The sequence below is a fragment of the Parasteatoda tepidariorum genome, chromosome 6 (genome assembly GCF_982258835.1).
Source record: "Parasteatoda tepidariorum strain Cologne lab strain chromosome 6, Ptep-v5.0, whole genome shotgun sequence".
NCBI classification, from domain to species: domain Eukaryota; kingdom Metazoa; phylum Arthropoda; class Arachnida; order Araneae; family Theridiidae; genus Parasteatoda; species Parasteatoda tepidariorum.
Window position 1 is genome coordinate 234,398 of NC_141760.1, and position 22,294 is coordinate 256,691.

General features: G+C 30.5%; 1 protein-coding gene across 4 annotated transcripts in view; it reads right to left on the bottom strand.

Annotated features, from left to right (window-relative positions):
- The window catches only part of LOC107454759 (xylosyl- and glucuronyltransferase LARGE1), a 168,155-nt gene that overhangs the window by 10,353 nt on the left and 135,508 nt on the right, over positions 1-22,294 (bottom strand). For all 4 annotated transcript variants that reach the window (XM_043040565.3, XM_043040567.3, XM_071179042.2 and 1 more), the window contains 10 exons: positions 13,550-13,673; positions 11,739-11,844; positions 10,969-11,279; positions 6,552-6,682; positions 5,391-5,474; positions 5,171-5,248; positions 4,353-4,484; positions 1,576-1,671; positions 641-670; positions 296-454 (listed from right to left, as the gene is read on the bottom strand). In XM_043040565.3, the coding sequence (XP_042896499.1) occupies positions 296-454; positions 641-670; positions 1,576-1,671; positions 4,353-4,484; positions 5,171-5,248; positions 5,391-5,474; positions 6,552-6,682; positions 10,969-11,279; positions 11,739-11,844; positions 13,550-13,658 (1,236 nt within the window). In that variant the 5' untranslated portion in view covers positions 13,659-13,673. The remainder of the gene's footprint in view (positions 1-295; positions 455-640; positions 671-1,575; positions 1,672-4,352; positions 4,485-5,170; positions 5,249-5,390; positions 5,475-6,551; positions 6,683-10,968; positions 11,280-11,738; positions 11,845-13,549; positions 13,674-22,294) is intronic.

The window sequence follows — 22,294 nt, forward strand, 5'->3', positions numbered from 1 at the left end:
TTTCAGTCCGCCTAAAGCAAGGAAATGCAAAAAAAAAAAAAAAAAAAAAAAAAAAAAAAAAAAAAAAACGCTGGGGAAGGTCTACAGTTTTTGGCAACATTTTCCTCATGACTGGCTAACTGAAAAGTACTAATTTTATAAATAAGTATAATATTATAAATAAGATTATTTGTAATACTTTCTCTTCATAAACATATACAATAGTAATAAATCATTTAAAAATGAGTAATAGATAAATAAATTAAATTAATAAAGTGTTCAGTGATATTGTGAATTAAAAAAAATTAAAACTTACAGCTTCTTGGACATGTGTCACTTTACTATTGTTGCAGCCAATTAGTTCTCTTCTTAATAAATTTCCATCATATTCCAAAAACGTTAAATATAAATTTCTAAAAAACTCTACATGTTTATTTTTAACTTTTAATTTCTTTGGAGAATTCCAGTGGATAACCTAAAAATAAAAATATTACTAATGTTATCTTCAAAATTATCTAATTAATAAAAACAGATAAAATATTTTTATATGTATGTATAAAGATTTATTTAAAAAAAAAAAAGCATTTGAAAAATTGTCATATTAATTCCAATTCACATTAAGTGTGCTTTGAATGTTCAAAAGTAAAGGTAAATTTATTACCTTTAAATCTTGGACTTCTGTGTAGCAAATCTAAGAGTAAATAAAAATGTTTTAGATTATCAAAAGCAAAACTGAAAAGGTAAACATAATTAATTATTATGATTAGTAATTATAACATTATAATAATAGTTGATTAAGAAGTTAGTTATATTTTTATGCCAATTGCTTGCTTAGGATGATGATTAATATCAATGAATAATGAAATTGAATTCTATTCATAAACTCTTACTCTAAATAAATATATCCAGGGTGTGCTATGACAACTGCCCTTAATATATATTTTTATAATTCTAGTCACAAATGAAAAGTAAAAAATAGCATGTTCATCAGTGATCTCAAATTAATAATTTGAAACAAAAATGTTGTTGCAATCTGTCACATCTCCAGTAAGAAAAGTAAGGCAGAAAATATCTGTGGCGTAACTACCACTACAATTATTAAATATCAATTCACTAGTATATAAGACATGCTAACTCAATTCAATCTAGATGTACCTTTTGATAGATGATGGTTGGCATTGTCGATAAATACACTTTCCCCACACATCAAAACCAGTTAAATTGCCTGATGGACAGTTGAATTTAATGTTTTTAGTATTGCTTTCAGGGAGGTTTCTGTATCGGTCGCTAAATAGATCGGCAAATTTTGGGAATTTCTGGAGAGTGTAATGCAAAAAACTGGAAAATAAATTTCAGCAATTGGAAGGGTATAACTTGTAACCATTCCCAGGCAAACCTCTACCATATATTTTTTTAAAAATTTTTTTTGCCCCTTCAAAAATCCTTTGACGCCTTGGCATTTTTTTTCTTCTAGAATTTAAGTTAAAGGCAATAATAGCAGAACAAATTTTATTTTCATGTAAGTACAATAACTGTAAAAAGCATATGCAAGCGATAGATTTTTGCAGATGAAAAGAAATCAAAACCATAACATACTTCACTTAGAGTGTTGTCGCTTAATTGAACATTCCATTGACACGGCAACTTATAAATGAGGTAGGGATGCTGTTTTAAAACTGCATTAAAAATATCCTAAAAAAATTAAATAACACATATAAAACACATAAAAGAATAATTTTATAACTAACAAATATTAATTATCTAATAAATGTCTTTAATTTCTTATACAAAATTTTGATTTGATTTATTGATAAAGAACAAAACAAATTAATCATCATCAGTAATGTTTGGGCAAAATAGTAGAATGATTTAATTTAGCTTAGGCATCTCTTTCGCAAATAAAGTTGATTGAAAAATAATAAAGGATTCAAGAGTTGGCAATATCATAATTTTTTTAGAGTCGTTCATAAAAAGTCTGCAGCAGAAATAAAAATTGAATTTAAAAGAAAAAAAGAAAAGATTTGAGTAAATTTTGTTTGGTTGTATGAAGTTAAATATGTTTACTGAAACATAAAAAGACTTTCAATAAAAGTTACAATAATAATAATAATAAAAAATATAGAGCGACTTAATAACTTTATTTTTACATATTGAAGATACAATCTAAAGGGTTCAAGAGAACCTAACTGTAAATATGCTCATCTCATCAAATTATACTGATGATATTGCAGTGACTAGAGTTTAGACTCCTCAATCTTATTTGTATTTTATTCTGCCCAGTCATATCTCTGGCGCTATTTAAGCAAACTAAAAACTTTTTGTACACAATGGACAACTAGTCAAATTTTCATTTTACAGCATAACTAAGTTAACTGTTAACGGTGTTTAGAGACAAAACATAAATATTTTCTTCGTAAAAATCTAATCTCTGCTCTGAATGTAAGCAAAAACCGGTTCTAAAGATTGCAAAGAGGTTTTCCCTTCCCCATAAATACACAAAGCAAAGCTTGTTACGTAATAGAATTAGTTGAACCTCTTTTCTTGATTCAGAGATCACCTTACTTATGAGGCAAACGGACATTCAGAACCAAACAGTCAAGGAACCACAATTGCAGATAATAATACAAAGTAACCAATAATTTCTTGCCATTTTTGCTTTGCTATTGAATGAAGGGGGAATAGGTATGCAAATTAATGTATCACACTGTTTAAAATCCTGTTGACTGAGAGTATGAATATCAGTTGTTATAATAGCAGGTCCATCGCCCACTTTGGCGTTGTTAGCTTTACGACTTCAAAATGGACTGATTAACAACTGCATGAAGTAGCTGAATATGTTAGGCATTTAGAGATGGTGCTATGAATGAATGTACAGCATCAGCAAGACATTCTTATAAAATTCAGGTTGGGAGATTTGTTCTTCTATGATGAACCTTGCAGTGGACAACCACAGGACTTGAATAACACAGCTTTACAAGTGGTTTTTAAGGAGGGCAGTCATTTTATTGTGTGGTAAACTTGCCAGGCAGTTTAATTTTTTTGATTAAAAAAAAAAGACTTCATCTGCACTACTTAGGTAAGATGCAGAGGCTTTATAAAGTTCACAAGAAACAACCACTGGCAGGCTGTATGTCATTGCTCTCTTGCCACCGTATTGCTTCCATATACATTATCAGTAACAAAAAAAGGGTCTAAAAAAAAAAGGTGTGGTGTGACATTTCCAAATATTGGTTATGACGTCAGGATTATGTACCTCACAGTGCATGACTACCTATGCACCCAGCTTTGTGTCTGGCAGACTAGTCATCAAGTGGTTCACTATAAGCTGCTACCAATGAATCAAACAGTGACTGCTGATCTGTACTCGCAGCAATTGGAATGTATGTAACAGGCATTGCAACAGAAAGAGTCAGCACTGGTGAATTGCTGCATGGTAACACTCGGATGGATGTCCTGAGGGTGGCCATCCTCACCTGACCATGCACAATCAGATCACCACTTTTTCCTCTCCTAGGACAATCATCTTTGTGGAAAATCCTTCACCAATGAAGCAGACTTGCTTTTTACCGCAAGAGGATTGCACAGCTGAATCCACATTAGTAAAAAGTTTTGGGTGCAAGACCAACAATCGGTTGCACCTACTGTAATTAATTTTTTAGGGGATAATTAAAATGGCAAGAACTTGGTTACCTTGTAATTTCATGCAAAAAAAATTATTGTTCACAAATATAACCTTTTTTATTTAAAAACTATTTTTTATTAATTGTTTTAATAATTGCATTAATAATTAATTTGTCAAAATTGTTTAAATAAGTACATAATTTTGAATATAATTTCAAGTGATGTAATTTTAAATGAAAGTATATAAAATCGAATAGAAATAGAAGAAATAGTTTATGAGTAACAAAATCTGAAAAAATTAGCACTTTTTTAAAATTTTCATTTTCCAAGAACTGTTAGACCAATTTTATTCAAATTTTGTATGCAAAAATGCACAGTTTAAAATGTAAAATTTTTTTCCTTGCAATTCAAAAATGTTCCAATCATTCTGTGTATTATTTGTGAAATTCTTTTATTTTTGTTTATTGAGCATCTTAAGTCCTCAGATAATAATTAATTTCTCTTATAATCAGTTGACACAATTAATAAAATATTTAATAAAAACAAAACAACAACATTGGAATGTGAATATTTTATAATTTTTGCACATGTTTGTGATAGAACTCCATATTTTCCCCCATAGACTTTTGGTTAACAGCAGGAATTCTTTAACTACTTAAGAACTGATTGATATAACTATTTCAATAATATGTTATAAAAATATCTATACAACAATATCATATAATGTTTCATGATTGAACAATTATAATTACTTGATCTGCTAAAGACGTAGATAACATGCTTAGTAGTTCTTTTTCTGCTATTAATCGCCACATTTGCATCCATGCAATGTCACGCAGCTTTTGTAAATGAAGTAAGATAACACCAGTGTTGAACCCTCGACCCTGCAAAACAAAAACTTTTTCAGTACACCATAAATTAAAATATTTAAGAACACATTTATCTTTTTGAAACTGGAATAAATTTTTTGACAATGAATATAATTTTTTTTAATGAACAATTTACTTGAATACATAGGGTGTTAAGATAAACTTGATATTATTGGAATCCCCTTCAAAAATGAAGTTAAAAAAGTATCTACATTACAGTTAGTAAAAATATTTAAAAAAAAAAAAAAAAAAAAACACTATCGGGTTAAAAAGGCTGCATTGCATTTTTAACAATTACCTTCCAAATTTTCTGTGTTTTCTTTGGCAAAGAATCAAAATATTTGATTGCTAGTAACTCAGGAAAGCTCTGTATTTATATAAAATTATGTAAAAATTGAATTCAAACCAAAAAAAATTAAAAAATTAAAAAAAAAGCAGAAAAAATTCTATAAGTAATCTTCAAATTTCTAAATTTTCCTTTTTACAATAAATTATTTTTCCTTATTGATTTGAAAAATTGATAGTTCACCTTCAAAGCAAAAAACTCTCAGTGATTCTCTTTCAATTACTAAAAATCAGTAATTATAGTGCGGAATAATACACTTTTAACATTACTAGATACCTGCATAATCAATACAATTTTTAAAGCATTTCTTCAAAGATATGTTAGCTAGTAATAACAGAGCTGTAAGAAATCTTACCAATGCAGGCCAGGGTCTATGATTTTTCCATAATTTTCCTAAATACCAATCGCTTTGATTTTCAACAAGTCCAATAGCCTAGGACGAAAAAAAAAAAAAGATTAGAAAATAAAGATTTAAACAGCAATGATTACAAATGTCTTTATGATATGTACTAAATTTCAGAATTCAAAGTAATAAAAGGAAAAGTTTAATTTAATTTAAATGAAATTGTAAATACCTGTTTGGCAGAAAGTTTCCTAAAAATACGCCATAATTCAGCAATATCAGTAGCAAATGTAACATCAGTATCTAAAACAATAACCTAAAGAAAGTATTGTAATATGAAAAAAAAATTAGTAAAGAAGTAGCAACACGTCAATGTCTGAGTACTGTCTCCCTAGCAAAAGAAATTTCCATTGCTGTAGAGTCTGGGATAGTCTGCTACACTCGGAAACAAGAAAATGCACTTTTCAAAGAGATGAGATTTTGATACATCTTCCCTCACAGGTCAAAACCTATCCTAAATATTTACTCTACACCCCGACTTAAATTAGATTTACCTCATGACCATAGTTACTGATAGTGCTCTAGACAAGCGCTAAGAGAAGTTCTTTTGTTAGCCAGACAGTACTCACTCTTAACAAAAATATTGCTGCTTGTATGTATGTTAACAAGTTAATATTATTGTAAAACAAAAATAAACTTTACAAAACTAAAAGGTGTGATAACAGCAATGTATGCTATTGATTTTTAACAAAACATTTAATATATTTCAGTTTGATAAATAAAGTACTATTATAAAAATTGATTAGGTATATAATTACTGTCTCTAATATGTATATGTTTTTTAATCCTTGTTAAGTAAAAAAACATCTATAAACTGAAGTTTACAAATTAATATTTAAACAGGGAAAAAACAAATCAATTCAGAATCTAAAAAGAATCTAGTAAATCACAATTGAAAAAAGTGGAATTAAAAGAATAAAGAGCAAAACCAGCTTGTTTGACAGGAATTTCGATGGTATTTTTAATAGTCGCCCTTAAGTTCTTCAGAAAACTATACAGTTCTTGATGTTTCAAATTTTTCTTTCTTGTTAAAGATTCGTCAAGTTTTAATAATGTTTTTTTTTCCGGCTTAAATATTAATTTTCAGCCTCCAATGTGAATGCTAGAGGAGGTGATTATTGAACACCCTGTATATGTCCTTGTAAATACTTGTAGATAACAAGTTATTGGCAGAAAATTATTAAAATTTCTTTACTGCAAATTACTAAACTTTTCATTCAAGAATATTTCGTATTATTAAATCAGAGCATAAACATCATTAGGTTAACTAAGAATGTTTCATAACTTTAGAGTACAGTAACATCATTGAAGCATTATAGAAAAAAAAGCATACTTTTTCTAAATACTCTGGTAAAGCCCTGGGTAGAACAAGTTTCATTAGACCATACACTCCAGAATAATGTTTATTAGGAATCCATGAAACTTCTGTTTGAAGATTGTCAGCCAAATAGAAACTTACATCAACTACAAAGGGAAAAAACTAATCAACCAAGTTAGGACCAACAGAAAATTTGGTAATGAAATTTACATAAGTAAAATAAGGCCATCGCTGCAACAAAAAAAAAGAGCTTACAAAATTACACAAATTTTATGCTAATTATTACATAATATACTAAATACATTTGACACAGGAAATTGCAGGTAAATTTGGTAATGGAATTCGCATGAGTATAATAAGGGTATAGCTGGCAACATAGAAAAGAGCTTACAAAATTATATAAATTTCATGCCAACTACTGTATAATATACTAAAAATATGTGACACAGATTCTCCAGAGACTTTTATAGTCAACAAAATACAAATAATATATAAGAGTTATCACTATGAAAATAAAATGAAGGCAATATTTTTCATTGAGCTAACTTGAATACAAAAGGCTATTATTAAGTTTATTAATACTTATGACTTCATAATTTTGAATAATAATAGACATTTAATTCATATTAGATGCTTATAAAATTTTTTAATTAATTAAAAAAAAAAAGAATTCTGATAAAAAAGAAACTGAAAATGGCAGAATATTTACAAAAAAAAATCTATAATTGTAACAAAGGCTTACTTCATAATTTAGTGTTAATATATTTAGTTTAAATTCTATAACCAAGCAAAGAATAAAAAACTATTTTGATAGATTTTTTTCTAAAATAGGAAACCAGGAATTTTTTTTTAATTAGTCAGCAGCTCAGGAAAAATGGACAGTCACTATTTTCTTTGTAAATAGAATAGGCATCTCACTGAGATGTGATTTCCAAAACTCTCCCCAGTTTTGCCCTTTCCATTACCATGATCCTGATGAATCTTACCCCCCCCCCAAGCAAATTTATCCCAATTTCATACTGAAGCGGACTGCAGAGGAAAAAAAAAAAGCAAGATTTACCAAAGATATAGTAGTGGAGGAATCACATCACATTGAGATGCTTTCTCTATTTTCAAAGAGTTTTTTTTTTTTTTTTTTTTAATACTAGCAAGCCTGCTTGGTGAAACCAAGCAAATTTAAGGCAGAGGGAGCGTTTCTTGTTTTTCAGTGGCGCCATCTATGACCAAGAATACGAATTCAACCACACACGTCACAGCCCATTTTACAGGGCGTACTCATTCATACAACCACAATTACGACACGTAATTTTGACCTGAAACAGAGAATTATCAATCTCCAATGCAGTATCCCAGAGTTATTGATTTGTTATGGGAAGATGGAGGGTTTTGTGACCCTACAGATTTAACGTGCACCACTCACCATTTACTATACAGTCTTCGTTAGATGGGGATCGAACTCGCGACCACTTGGACCCTGATCCTTTATTTACAAAGAGTATAGTAGTCTACTGGAAAATCCAGTAGAGTTAACAGCTAAGTGAAGAGTAATAAAATTTTAGACTATAGCCAAGCAAACTCTCGTTATATTTATAATATTTTTTTGTGTCATGGGTAACCCTAGTGTTCATTTTATATTTCGCTAAACTTATCCCGTAACATTTTTTAAATTTTATTACTTTCTGCTCACGTTTGGTGAGGTACAGCCGATTCTTAGTCTTGAGTACTATTGCTAATACCGAAAATCATTGAAAAAAACGAAAATGAAAGCGTTTAAAACGTTTGTGTTCCGACGCTATTAAGCTTTATCACAATTCATATTTTCATTAAAATTCAAGTTCCAATCACGAGTAGCCATGGGATTCATAAACCCCAGCATCACGATTTGCATTTACGCTATTTAAAAAAAAAAAAAAAAAACCAGAGATCGTAATGTAACTATCCGTATTATTGGTCGCTCAGCCGGTGTGATGGACCACTACTTGGGCTGGGGGTCGATTCCCGATGCAAAAGCTGCCTGTATAATTGGATTGCATCGTATCTTAGTGGTTTGGAATCTACTTTTATGTAATGTTTCACGCTGTTTTAGAGAGGGAAAAAGTCCATACACTGTTAAGCAGTTGAGGAGCGTGGTGCAGAGGCTGGGGGATTACTACAATTATCTCTCAGCCATCTAAATTGTGGTAATGTAGTATGCGTACGCGCCAGTATTGTCATCGGATTTCCATAGACAATGATTTCCAGATTGTCGCCAGTAGCCTATTGGTGACATCGAGTCACAAGCCTTAACTTAATTCTTGATCCAATTCATACATCGCCCCTTAAATCTTTTGCAAATCGGTCAGTTTCCCCCGGACATTCCTTTCTCCCCGTTTCTCGGAAGAACATCTGTTGGCGGCTTTCTTTGATCAGGCATGTGAAAAATTCGATTGATCGATTCGTCGTGACCATAATCGAGAGTTAGTATTTAAAACACTAAAAGTTCAATTTCAAAAATAGGAAATAACACTGTGATTTTTAAGAAAAATATGGAATAACACTTTGTACACTTTTAACTGGGCTATTTATACTCACAGCAAGAGTATAAATAGCCCAGCGTACTATCGCTCATTGGCATTCGAATTTTGTGATCGTCTTCAAGTACCTGACACTCAGTAACGTGAGTGATTTTTTTTATCCCTTCCTCTTTAGGAAGCGTCAATGGCGTCTCCGTCGCCATTGAAGCTTTTCTGATCGAGTCAACCCTTTAGTCATCGTTTAAATATTATACGAATGAGCGTTGGAGTTGGTTACATATTCAAAAATGGCTTTTTGGAAATTTATTATTTTGGACACCCGCCATTTAATGTTTATCCCGAAGAACCTGATTGCAACCTCCTTTTAAGTAAAATCATGGTTATGTTTTTGAGATGCGGTGACCGCCATTTTACACGCCTCCAGAGGCTGACGAGGTTTTTATGTGCCCTGCCTTCTGCTCTAGATCTATCAGATTTTCCAATATTAAGATGCTGTGCTTCCAATACTTAGATGTTGTGATAAAGATCTCCCAATATTTCCAATATTAAGATGCTGTGCTTTCAATATTATGATGATATGTTCAAAATAGAGTTTTCAGAATCTTCCAAATAAAAAGAATTAGTGCTTAACAATAATTTTTGATTCGACTGCTTCATTTTGTGCCTGATAGATAATTTTATTTTAAAAATGTGCAACGACTACCTCCTCTTCATTGTTCCTCCCAAAGGTCCGTTCTTTTGACAATATTGTTTCAGATTTGGACCAGTCCTGGCCCGCTATTTCATCATGTGCCATATGTTTTTTTTAAACTAAATTTTTAACCCAATATACCTTCAATTTACAATACCCAACATCTTAGCAACACTATTATGTAGCTCTAATGTGATATTAAGGACTCCCTGAAGGAGAAAAAGGGTTTTACTGACTCTATGTTAACCTACAGGGATTTACACATTTAGAATTTCCTTATTTATTCAATAAATTAAAACTATCGATTTTATTTTGCTCGTTGAAACGAGTTCTATTGAATCTAGTTGCTGGATTTTAAAATTGTAAGGTTGCTAGTATTTTTCAGAGCTCAGTAAGTTGAATAAAACACATTTCAATGAATTAAATGAAATAAAATTATTCAAAAGTATTAGTTAGTTACTTAATAAATTAAGGAAATTCTGGGCATATAACTTTTCCAAAGTTAACATGGAGGAACTAAAATCATTTCTCTGTTTGAAGGGGACTCTTAACAACCATAACCAAATCGCACTGCCGATTTTGAAAAACACAATTTCAGTCAGAAAAATTTGAATCAAGTCGCAAGCAATCTCTTTTGATCATAGGTTGTAAGTTGTTCGAGGTATAATTATATAATTCGGTCATCAGTTAAGCAAGTGTACTGTATAATCTGCTGCCCAACTTGTGCACGCAGAGTGCTGTTGTGCATTTAAATACACGGGTGTCCAGAGGCTGATTTCATAGACTGACTGATAGAAGACTGACTGATTTCATAGTTAAAAAGAGAGAAAGAGGAAAGAAACAAAAGTATGTTTACTCTGATAGCAGTAAACATTTCAGACAGAAACTTCGGAGCTTAGCTACAAAAGTTTCCGACAGATGGCCATCAATTACAGAACGATCAGTTCTAGGGTTAAAACGTGAGACGAGTCAATCGTACACGAGTAGGAGATTCAAGCCATGTATTACATTGAACGTGTGTTTTTGGTGCTGAAATATCACAGATTCGATTACAGATCTACGGCCTTCGTATTCTTTGTAAAAACTTTGTATAGTACCATCTGTTGTCAACGTTTGAAACTAAGTCTTAGAATTTCTACATAAAACTTTAGCAGATTTTACAAGAGACATAAATTCCTCGAGCATTCTTTTTTTCGAGATTTTTAGTCCCTTGCTGGTCTCTGCTTACCTCCAGGTACATTCCAGGTGGAGACCAATGTCTGTAAGATGAGCTGCGCCACAGAATCTGCTATGAAATGGAAATGTAGTGGGTTCTTTCGGTAGAAAAGAATGCTTTTGATGAGGGTAACGACGGATCGACTGGAATTATATCCCGCACACACAATGGCTATGTGAATCACTTCACACTTGGGCACTTCTGGTTCCTGGTTGACACACACAACGCTACTCTTCTGGCTCTCTTCCTCTCCTCCCCGGACCGTCTGAGAGTCGTTCTGTTGCGTCTCTGACATCACGCTAAGCAGGTGGTTTTGAGATATGCTGTAACAAAAACACAGAAATATAGTTATTAAATGTGTCTTGGGCCAATTGAAATATTCAAGATTTTTCAAATGTCACCGGCATTTTGCTATGCTCTCACGTAATTGTAGAAGTATTAAGCAATCAGTCTGATATTTTCAGCCGATATGCCTTTAAGTTAACCAAAATATGGGGACCCTATTTTCCAGATTGCGGCTACTCCCTATATTTTGGGGGTCGGAAATCCGTATCCGTCGAAAACAATTTAAGCTTATTCTGAGAAAGCACGTTTTCGTATCAGATTTCGTAACTAGAAATATCATCTGTACTCATTATCATATTTGAGGTCACCCCACGAACCATTAAGATTGAGTCTTAGACCGCGAAGTTCCGATCATTAGGATTAAAAGTTATTCAGGGTGGTTCATTTTCTGTTTAGCGCATTGGACATTGATAAAAGCTTGAGATAGAGTTCAGTACCTGAGCTGCCTTCGCAGAAGTTGATTCTGTTCTTCCACTTCTCGCACTCTTTCAGCCAGTTTCGCCTCACGTCGAGTGAAACCCAAAAAGTTGTCAGTTCCCATATCTAAAAATAAATTCATATAAAATAAATTCAAATAAACTTTACTATTGAATTATGAGATCTAAAGCAAACACTGAACTATTAATTTAGCGTTTTCCAGTTAAGGAGACAAATCAGGAACATGATTGACACTTATTTTTAAGGGGATTCTAATAAGAATTCCATTCCTTTATTAAGGCTTTTTTATTTAAATAATGAAAGTAAATTTCGGTCCGACATAAAAGAAAGTTGATTTGAATGCAGTTTTCATAAATAAAGATGTTATACTATGTGGTCAAAAGTATCAGGACACACACAGTGATACGGTCAAGGAGAGTCCTGAGCTACTTTCGCATGCATTTGAGAGATTTTCTTCAAGAATTGACTTTTAGGCGTCCTCCACAGTTGAAGAGGGTCGCTGGCTACGTAATCTGCATCCTAATATATCTCAAAGGTGATCTATTAGGTATTGGATCGGGGCTCTGAGAAAGCTAATCTAGAAGTCCCGTTTTCTCAAACCATGACTGCTCATGTCTCTATGAGTAAATGGTGCAGTTCATCCAGTTGGAAGAGAAATGCAACTTTTCTTAAATGTTTCCACTGAGTTGGGTGAGTAGCATTGTCCAGGATGTCCATATATATCCCAGAGCTCATGTTTTTGACAAGAGGAACTAAGGAACCCAAGCAATACTATGGAAAATATCTCCAAACCATGATGCTTTAGGTAGGTCCCTGGATACTTTGGCAAGATGGTATAAATAAATGATCTTGAGCAAACGTTAGAACTTCCGCCGTAATAAATAAATAAATAAAATTTTTTAAGTGTTTAGAAAGAGACAAAATATGCAATACTGAATACAAATTACTTAAATTAACCAAATAGGGTCATTCCATAATTAGGTAACAACTATTTCTTTAAATATAAATGCTTCAAGAAAATGTATTCATTGTTCATGTCATATTACTACTATAAACTTAAATAAAATTATGTTACAATAAATTTTAAACTATTCTGTTTCATTAAAAAAAGTTTCCATAAGCATCAAACGAAGGGTATCTTAGTGTCTCAGTATTGAATAATTTAAATAAAGTAAAACGACGACATACAGTACAAATAATAGAATTAGTAAAGGTAAGAATCGTTTTGGAAGCGTAACAGGTATCATTAATAGGTACCATAACATTACTTTTCCCTAGTTTTGAATCGCATGTTTGAGTTTTTTCAGTGTTTAACTGTATATATTGTGTTTCGCACAGCCATAAGCAACAATCACGACACCCCGTTCTTCTAAAACAGTTTCAGAGGAATATCATCACACATCTACTATTTCTTATGCCCCTAAAGACTACTACTTCACAAGTTGAAAGAAAATCCGACTGGAAAGCAATACAGTACTTTGATGAGGTGAAATATAATGTTTGAGGATATGGCAGATGTGCTTTTTCTGTTGTTGTTGTTGTTGTTCCTCCCTTTTTGGTGAGTGGTCTTTTGTAACCTTGGCCATTGGAAATAAAAAAAAGGATATGGCAGAGAGCTGGTATACCATGTGCATACAAATACTCTCACATCGTCAACGAAAATGCAACGAAATAAATGGTTGTTTGGTAGAAAACTAGAAAAGTGCTGAATCTTCATAATGATTTTAATATTACAGGAAATTTTATTTTTGGGATCAGCCTCGTACTTTACAATTCTATGTATTATTATGTATATGATTGAGATAGTTACCTTCATCAGAGGATGCCAAATAGAGAAGGAATAGGGCGGGGAGGCAGCAAGCGATGGAGAAGACGACCACCCTGCGCTTGCGCATCCTGCAACTAACTCCCACATGCATCCAACCACCACATCACTGCAAAATAATATATTTTAAGTAATAATCTTCACACAGCCATGTTTTTGAATTTAAGAGAATCAAATAATATATATACACATTTATTGTAATGATATCAGTAATTATACATATATTATAATAATCACTATTAAGTACTGTTCCATTATCATCCATAAGATGTAAATACAAAATTAAACAAACCGAATCGTTGTTATTCAAATGAATACAAATATTCATTTGTTTAACAGAATCTAATATTAACATAATGGTTAAAAACACATATTCTCATTCAAACATATTTAATTATACATGCAGTTTGCGTGCGTGCAAAATCAAATATTTTTGTTTTGTTTTTTGAGTATTATTGTGTGATAAAGTAGTTTTCTTATGACTGAAATTTATTCTACCGTAAGGTTAGAAATTCAGTGAGTAGAAATTTTCTCGTTGGATTTCTGTTTGTGGAAGCGAATTTGAAAATTTCCTCCATATATATATATATATATATATATATATATATATATATATATATATATATATATATATATATATATATATATATATATATATATATATATATATATATATATATATATATATATATATATATATACTTGCTCATTGAATTTTTCAATTAATTCTTTTTCAATAAAATGAGAAAGAATAAGAATAGTATTATAAGAATTACAAAAATTTAATAACTTTCACAAAATATAAAGAGGATTTCGACTTAAAATATTTTAAAAAAAACACAATAGATTAAATAATAATGTTGAGATAGAATGATAATAAACAAAAATACATAAAAAGCGAGTAGAGAGTCATAATTTTTTATTGTTGCAGTTAATAAGGCGCCACAAACAACATTTAAAATATTTTTAGTAATATACCTTTCTGATCAAAATGCAAAAAGGGTAAAAAGATTCAGTACGAATGTCATAGGTTACTTTAATAATCTTGCCCTTTAAATTTATTATTTTGAAAAGAGCCAGGCTAATTGAAAAAATCTATAATATTTTCTAATCAGTGTAATATGCTTTTAAGCTAGTTAGGAAATGTGCGGAGAATTAGCAATGGGACTTCATTTGTAGGTTTATTGTAAAATGCCTGAAATAAACTAGGCTGATTCTGAAATTAATGATGTATTTTTTAAAATTGCCAAAAGGTATACAAGCTCATAGTAATAAACCTAAAAAGCATCAGGCGTTTTTAATTAGCCTGGATCATTGCATAATGGCTGTTTATAAAAAGAGCCGGAATAATCAATTTGTTTACGATATTCATTTTCTGCTAAATTTTTAAATTTTACTAAATATTTTATCTTCAATTTCTTCTCTCGATTTATGGATGCATCGAACACAAAAATAATATAGATACCAAAAATATATTTACGCAACATCTATCAACATTATTAAATATTCGATTTACATAATCAAAATCAATTTCACTTTGATCTAGTCATATAAGCCCTACATAACTTCATCGATTTAAAAAAACAAACTTTTTCTTTACTACCCACGAGATTTGCTATTTTTTCTCTTGCCTAGCGACGAAGCACATCCAAGTCCAATCATATTAAATTTTAAAGCAAATAACTCCATCATTGATTTTCCATCAGCGGGTACCGCAAATCTCTGCCGTCCCCCTTTTGGCCCCCTCATTACCACCCCGGGGGGCACCGTTGATGATGCTTACCTTCATTACCGCTTTCTATCTTGAAAGGATTAAGGTAACTTCCCCACGAGAAGGGGTTAGCATGGAACAGAGGGGAAGGGGGAAGATTTTCTTTTTTGTACTCTTCATCGTTTCCTACTACTTGGAATTGAAGAGAACTTCAAATGAGATCTATTTAAGATACGAAATGCACGCACACACTGAGATGTTTCGCAAAGTTATGTAATGATTTTAATTTTGAGATATAGAATTGATGATTAGATATGAAAGAATTTGTAGGAATAGAAAATTATAGAGAGTTTTAGAAATCTCCCACTCTAAGGATTGAATGTGACTAGTTGATTATTTGTTTCAGGAGAAAAAAAAATCTAAGACATGGTCGCTTATTCAAGAATAAAAATAAACATTTCAACAATTGAAAAGCATTAAAACGATTTTATATATTTCTCGGTACCATAATGATTATCTGTTTTTTCTCCGTACAATTGTGATTGGTGAATTTATTACCGCAATCATAGTTCAGTTTTTTTTTATTAATCAAAATAATTGATCTATATTTTATACCACAATAATTGTTCGGTTTATCGTACCATAATAGCTACTCAATTTATACAGACTTCACTTTTTTTTCCGTATCATATTGATTGCCTAATTTGTTTAAACCTTACTTATCACGATTAAATTTAAAATAGAAAAGTTAATGCTGTCATTTATTAAAAATACATACAACAAAAGAATTATAGTTCTATTAATTAATATTACTTTTAAACATTAATCACTGACTTAGAAAACAAGCATTGATTAATGGTTTTTTAACTATCCAAATTATAGTTTCCTTCCTAAATTATAGTATTATAGTTCGGAGACCTTCCGTCTTTTTTCATTAAGGATATTAAATTAATGATAATAGGTTCATTCTTTTGAAAAAATGCTTAACTTAGAAAAACTTTTATGTGTATGGACATTTCTCTTCCTTAACATAAATGTTCTATTAGAGCTTCATATTTTAGAACAGTTCGAATTTTATTTTTTGAATGTATCTCATTTCTCTTAGATTTGCATTTATTATTCTTAGATTTGTACATATTACACAGTTATTCAAATAAATAAATAATAAATAAAATAAAATGTAAGCCAAAAACATTATTATTTAGCAGCAATGCTTACGATAATGCCAACGGCGATAACGAGTTTCCCCTGTAAAAGCGTTTCACTGTATGTGTAGTTTAAGCGGTGAAAAAACAAGTTTAAGCAAAGAGCAGCAATTTCTCTCTTTTTTTTCCTCCTTCTCTCTTCTTGGGTAGAGTGAAATAAAAAACACGTATGCAAAATTTAATTCAAATGAAAAGCTATAAAATAGTGAAGTACATTGAAAACATGATAGTTTAAAGTACATTGAAAATTTTAGTGATTGCATCAAAATCAACTTAGATGAAATTAATTTATAGTCAATTTTTCAAACCTTTCACTTAGATTTTTTATTAAACATATTTTTTTTAAAATACTTCTTCAGTATTTTGTATTAATTTTGGTCAAAAGAAGTGAAAAATATTACATTTAGCATTTTAATAATTTATGGTTCTGAAATACAGTATGAAACATCAGTGTCTTTTTCTGCGTTAAAGCGAAAATCTTCAAAGCGCGTCTCACTTCCAAACAATAATTTTTGAAATTCTTGTAATTATTTAGATCTAAAAGAAACAGTTATTCATCATTAAAACTATTTTAATTTACAATATCATATTGATAAGTTTTTTTTTTTAATATGAATTCAAATTTTTTTTTAAACTACATTTTTGGATTTTATTAATATAATTAATTCCGACAATGTAACAGGTATTTTTAGTAACTATTATAATTAAAAAAAATATAAAAATATATTTTTGCTTGTAATTATAGCGTCAGAACAGAGAATATATACATAGGGAAGCCCCACCTGCGTCAAAGGGTTAAAGTATTCGTAACGAGTAAATATATAAAATATTGTACTCCTCGTAATTAAACTAAATATAATTTAACTATCATACATACTACCAAAATTTAATATTTATTAATACCCGCATTTGTTGGCGGAAATGAAGAATTTCTATTTTGCGATGAGTATTTAAAAATCTTAATACGTTAAAGATGGGCTGATTTCTTATTTCTTCTAAACATTAAGTTTTAATTACCTTATTGATTATTACGAAAGTAAGTACTTACAAATCAGAATTAAAACACGAACTTTAAAAACAAAAATTTAGTCATTATTTTAATTGCAAATAAAACATATATCAACACATCATTTAATTTTTCAATAACTTAATGAATAATAAGATCAATAAATAAATTTTTTAATATTCTTAAAAAAGATAATTTCACTGAAAAGAAAATGCAGTTTTAACTTTAGTAGCGTCGTTATTATTATTATTTTTTTTAGTAACAATCATTTTATAAAAATACCTTTTTTTATACTTCTTTCAATGTTTCAATTGCGAAAATAATGTTTTATTTTAATTAGAACTTCGGTAAGGTTTTTTTTTTAATGTGTAGATACTTCGTCGAGGGTTTTTTTAATACGTTTACAATTTTAAATTCTTTTATTTTATGCAAAATAGATTGATTTTCAAGCAAAGTATTTTTAATACAATCAGTGTTTAGTTCATTAAATTAAAAAAAATGCCTGTAAAATAATTAATTATTACTTTAAAAAATGCTGAATGTTTTTTTTACTAAACCACATTATCAACAATTAAAAATAATAGCAAATATTAATTTATATTGAGAGTAATATCAAAATTGAATTCCTCCTTTTCAAACAATAGCAAACGCTTAAAAATGCATTATAATTAATTTCAGCATTCAGTAAAGGGAAATATCAACCCAGTTGTCTGAAAAGTCACTTGTTTTTAAGCAAGTTGATCAATTCCATAATTAATGCATGAATACTTAATGAAATTTTTTTTCAAGCGTCTGTATCTAAGACAGTAATAAAATAAATTCTTTATACGGTATTTAGACCCGTTTCAATATACTGATGATATTTTTCTGGAAAAACTATAACTCAACATATTTTTTGTGACGAAAAGCTTTCTGTATTGTTATAAATAATGCCTGAAAATTCTCCTACTCTCTTCTGTACTCTTTTCACCTGTTCGAGGGAAATGGGAGAGAATAGAATTTCTCTTGACAGGCAAGTGAGGCACGTTTTTCGATGTATTTCTTTACGCTAAATTAAATGAGGCCAATCTCGTGACTATCGGACTAATAGTTTGGAAGTCATAAGCATTTTATATACAAAGTACTATTTTTGACATGCATTTAACTATATACTTTATATTACTATCCATAAACTATTTGAACATATAAGGTATGCTTTACGATGCAATATTTCAAGCTAAATTGAATTGACTGAGAATAGAAAATAGTACTTTTTATGCCAAAAAAAAAAAAATTTAACTATTGAAATATTAGCTGTTTTGAAATATCTGGCCAGTCAAGCAATCCAAAGTTTAAACTAAACTAAACTCAGCGGCGCGACGAACCTTGAGGGCCAAGGCCTACTGTTCCCATCTCAGAAAGGCTGAGTCAACCTTGCCCGGCCCGAGGATCGAACCCGGGACCTGTGGCACGACAACGCGAAGCGCTACCGCTCAGCCACCGGGCGTCGGTCCAAAGTTTAGATCCCTTAAAGTAAATTTTACTTTTTGCGCATTTCACCATAACTCGAGAACTTTTTAAGGGAATTGAAAAATTTTTGCACACAATAATAAAATTCGTTTGTCCAAAAATAATTCCACGCAAAAAATAAATTTTCGTAAATATTTATAATTTTTTATTTTATTTTATAATAGTCAAAAAAATATTTTTGAATAGTAAGATACAATTTTTTTAAAAATAATTTTAAGGTGAGCAAGTTTTCATGGCAAAATACAAATTTGGGCAAAATCGGTCGAATAGTTCTTGAGAAATCGAATTTTGAAAATAAGACTTCTTTAACATGAGCGTGTCAAAAGTAGTACTTTTTATACATACAAACTCTTGCAACTTATAACGGATAATTCTATTCCTTTGAGTATAGTCTTATTCGATTCATGTGATCAGTCTATCCGATGTGAAAAATACATAGAAACAATACTGCATTTGTTTGTATAGCAATGTAAGAGGCATAAATATGTGCAAGTGAAAAATCATAATTTTTGTACGTAACACAATTTTAACTCTTAAACTAGTAGTCCGATTATCTTGATTGTAATTGTAGTTAATTTACGTCGCACTAGAGCTGCACGATGGGCTATTGGTGACGGTCAGGGAAACATCCCCGAGGATGATCCGAAGACATGCTATCGCAATTTTGATCCTCTGCAGAGGGGTGGCACCCCCGCTCCGGTAGACAGACGACCTGCACGCGAAGTCGAGCACTTTACGGTAGAACAGTTTAACGAGGACCAATACCGCACACCCTCGGTCCCTACTTAGACTGATCCAAGTGGTCACCCACCCGCACACTGACCGTAACCAGTGATGCTTGACTTCGGTGATCTGCTGGGAACCGTGTCTTAACGATCAGTCCACTGCGGGACCCGATTATCTTGAAAAATACATCGAAAAATATAACTAATAGGTCCAGATAGTTCCTGCTTAGCAATGTTAAGTGTTTAATGTGCACCTGTTTTTGCTCGCTCAAGACAAGTCGACTGTTACAATTTGTATAATTTTGAAGCGAATGAAGTTTTTAATCAAATGATAACGTAGTTACATTAATCGAAAAAAAAAGATATATATAATTATTTTACACAATCTATAATGGCAACCATAGTCCTTTAGAAACCTAAAATATTTTCTCTACTGACATCATTTTATAAATCAATAAATTAAAAGACATAAAATAGATTGAATTTATCAATATAAAACACTTGGATCTTATTTACACCAGACAACAATGTATGCAAACTTAATCAAGCCAGAAACAAAATTCCAAGCCTAAATTTCACTGTGACAAGTACACGCAATGTGAACAACAAGGCACTTTAGCGGTTTGCAAACACAGTTCCATTAAAGCCTTTCAAGATCGTCCGGTTGCCAGTTTCATAATCAATCCTCATAAATATGAGATTCGTTCCGGGCTGTTACTTTATGCCGAAGACGGTAATTACTGGGAGGTATTCGGATGCCTTGATTTATGTAGGAAAAGTCGATTTAATGGCCTAATAGGCATCTAGAGATTTTGGTGGGATCAATTTTCGAATAAATTATCGAATGAAAGGGATATCTGGAGATAGTATTATCTACCTTCCATGGAATAGTTCGGATATTTTTATGAGATTTTAAGTTAATAAAATTTATTTTATTGCTTTCATTCAATACTTTAACACCTTGTTCATGGAAGATATGGTTTTTCTACGATTGCATATTGTTAGTATTTTAATCCCTTGAGCAAAACATCAGGGACATTTTTCGTCATAATATTATTTGTAATTTTTATAAAAACGCAGCGCTCTGCCATTTTATAATTCAATAAACTTTTAAATTAAATTCTATCAATCCGAGAAATTAACGTGACTTTGTAAGCAACGAAGAGAACATAATTATGCACGGAGAAAAAATTCTGGTTAAATGACCGTACTGCAAGGTAAAGACATTTCCGGTAAAAAGAAGATAATTCTGTTAGTAAAACTCAGATATTTAAACCATTCATTTGGTAATTTTTTCGTTCAAATAGTAACGGTTTACCGGAAACTCTGGTTTTCAAAATGATAGATAACGTATGGTAATAATTACCATACGTTTGTAAAAATACATAACTAAAAAGTAAATTTAACCGAATAAATGTTTTCATTTTTATTTTTTTTATGCTCTTCTCTAAAACAACATGATAAAATTATCAAATTTTACCAAATTTTAACACATTGTATAAAATTATATTTTATTTTAATCTCATCAAAATCATTACCAAAGCGTCTCGGTAGAAATTTCCATGATTTTTGGTGTTCTCATAGAGCCAGAAATACGGTAAAGTTTATCATAATTTGGTTGTTTTAATCATACTTTTTTCTTTTCTTCCTCAGGATGAGAAAGCAATAATCAGGGATGAGATTAGCCAAAACGCAAAAAAGCTGAATTTCCACGATAGTAAATTTTACCCAAGCGCAACCCTTTAATAATAAATTCCAGACAGTTTAAGGTAATAAATAATGTGTTGACATACAATTGTGTACTAATCTATTATTATAGAAACGATTACATTGATACTTAACATTTAGTGAAAAAAATTTACCAATTGAAAAAATAAAGTTGGAAATTATATTTTTCCTCAGTTCACATAAGAGACAATTACTACTTGAAAAACTACTTGTTTTACCAAATTAAAACTACTGAGAATATACATTAATATTTCATTTCTTTTAATAAATACTGTTATGTGATTTATAGCAAATATATCAGTAATATTACTTTTTAAATTATATTGAAAAAAAAAAACTTTCAACAATGGACCAAATCATTATGTTCATATTATAGTCTAATCTAACTACAGCCCTCTGAAACATATCAATAACAGTGAGGTAGAAATATATAGTAACTCCTTAACATACAAAAATTGCTATTTTAGTTAGAAAAATTACATGACAATCAGCAACTGTTTAGATAATTGTTTTTTATTTGATAAGAATTTTGCATTTTATAGCATAAATAACAGCAAATATAAATAAAATTTTGACGATCTTTTTCCCCAAAATTTTTTTTAAAAATTAAATCCCTTTTTAAATAACTGCTTTTGTTTGCCATATCTTTTATGTTTGCTATATTTAGTCGTTAGTCCATCTTCAAACATCTTGTGACAAATCCTATTTTTTCTTCTTTGCAAGCACAGAATGTAAGTTTTGAATATATTCCCTTCCAGTTTCTCTGACGTTGTAACACTTACATATACTAATAATCGTCGTTAGAAAAACAGTCACCTTTATAGTAACTAATTAAAAAAAAATTAA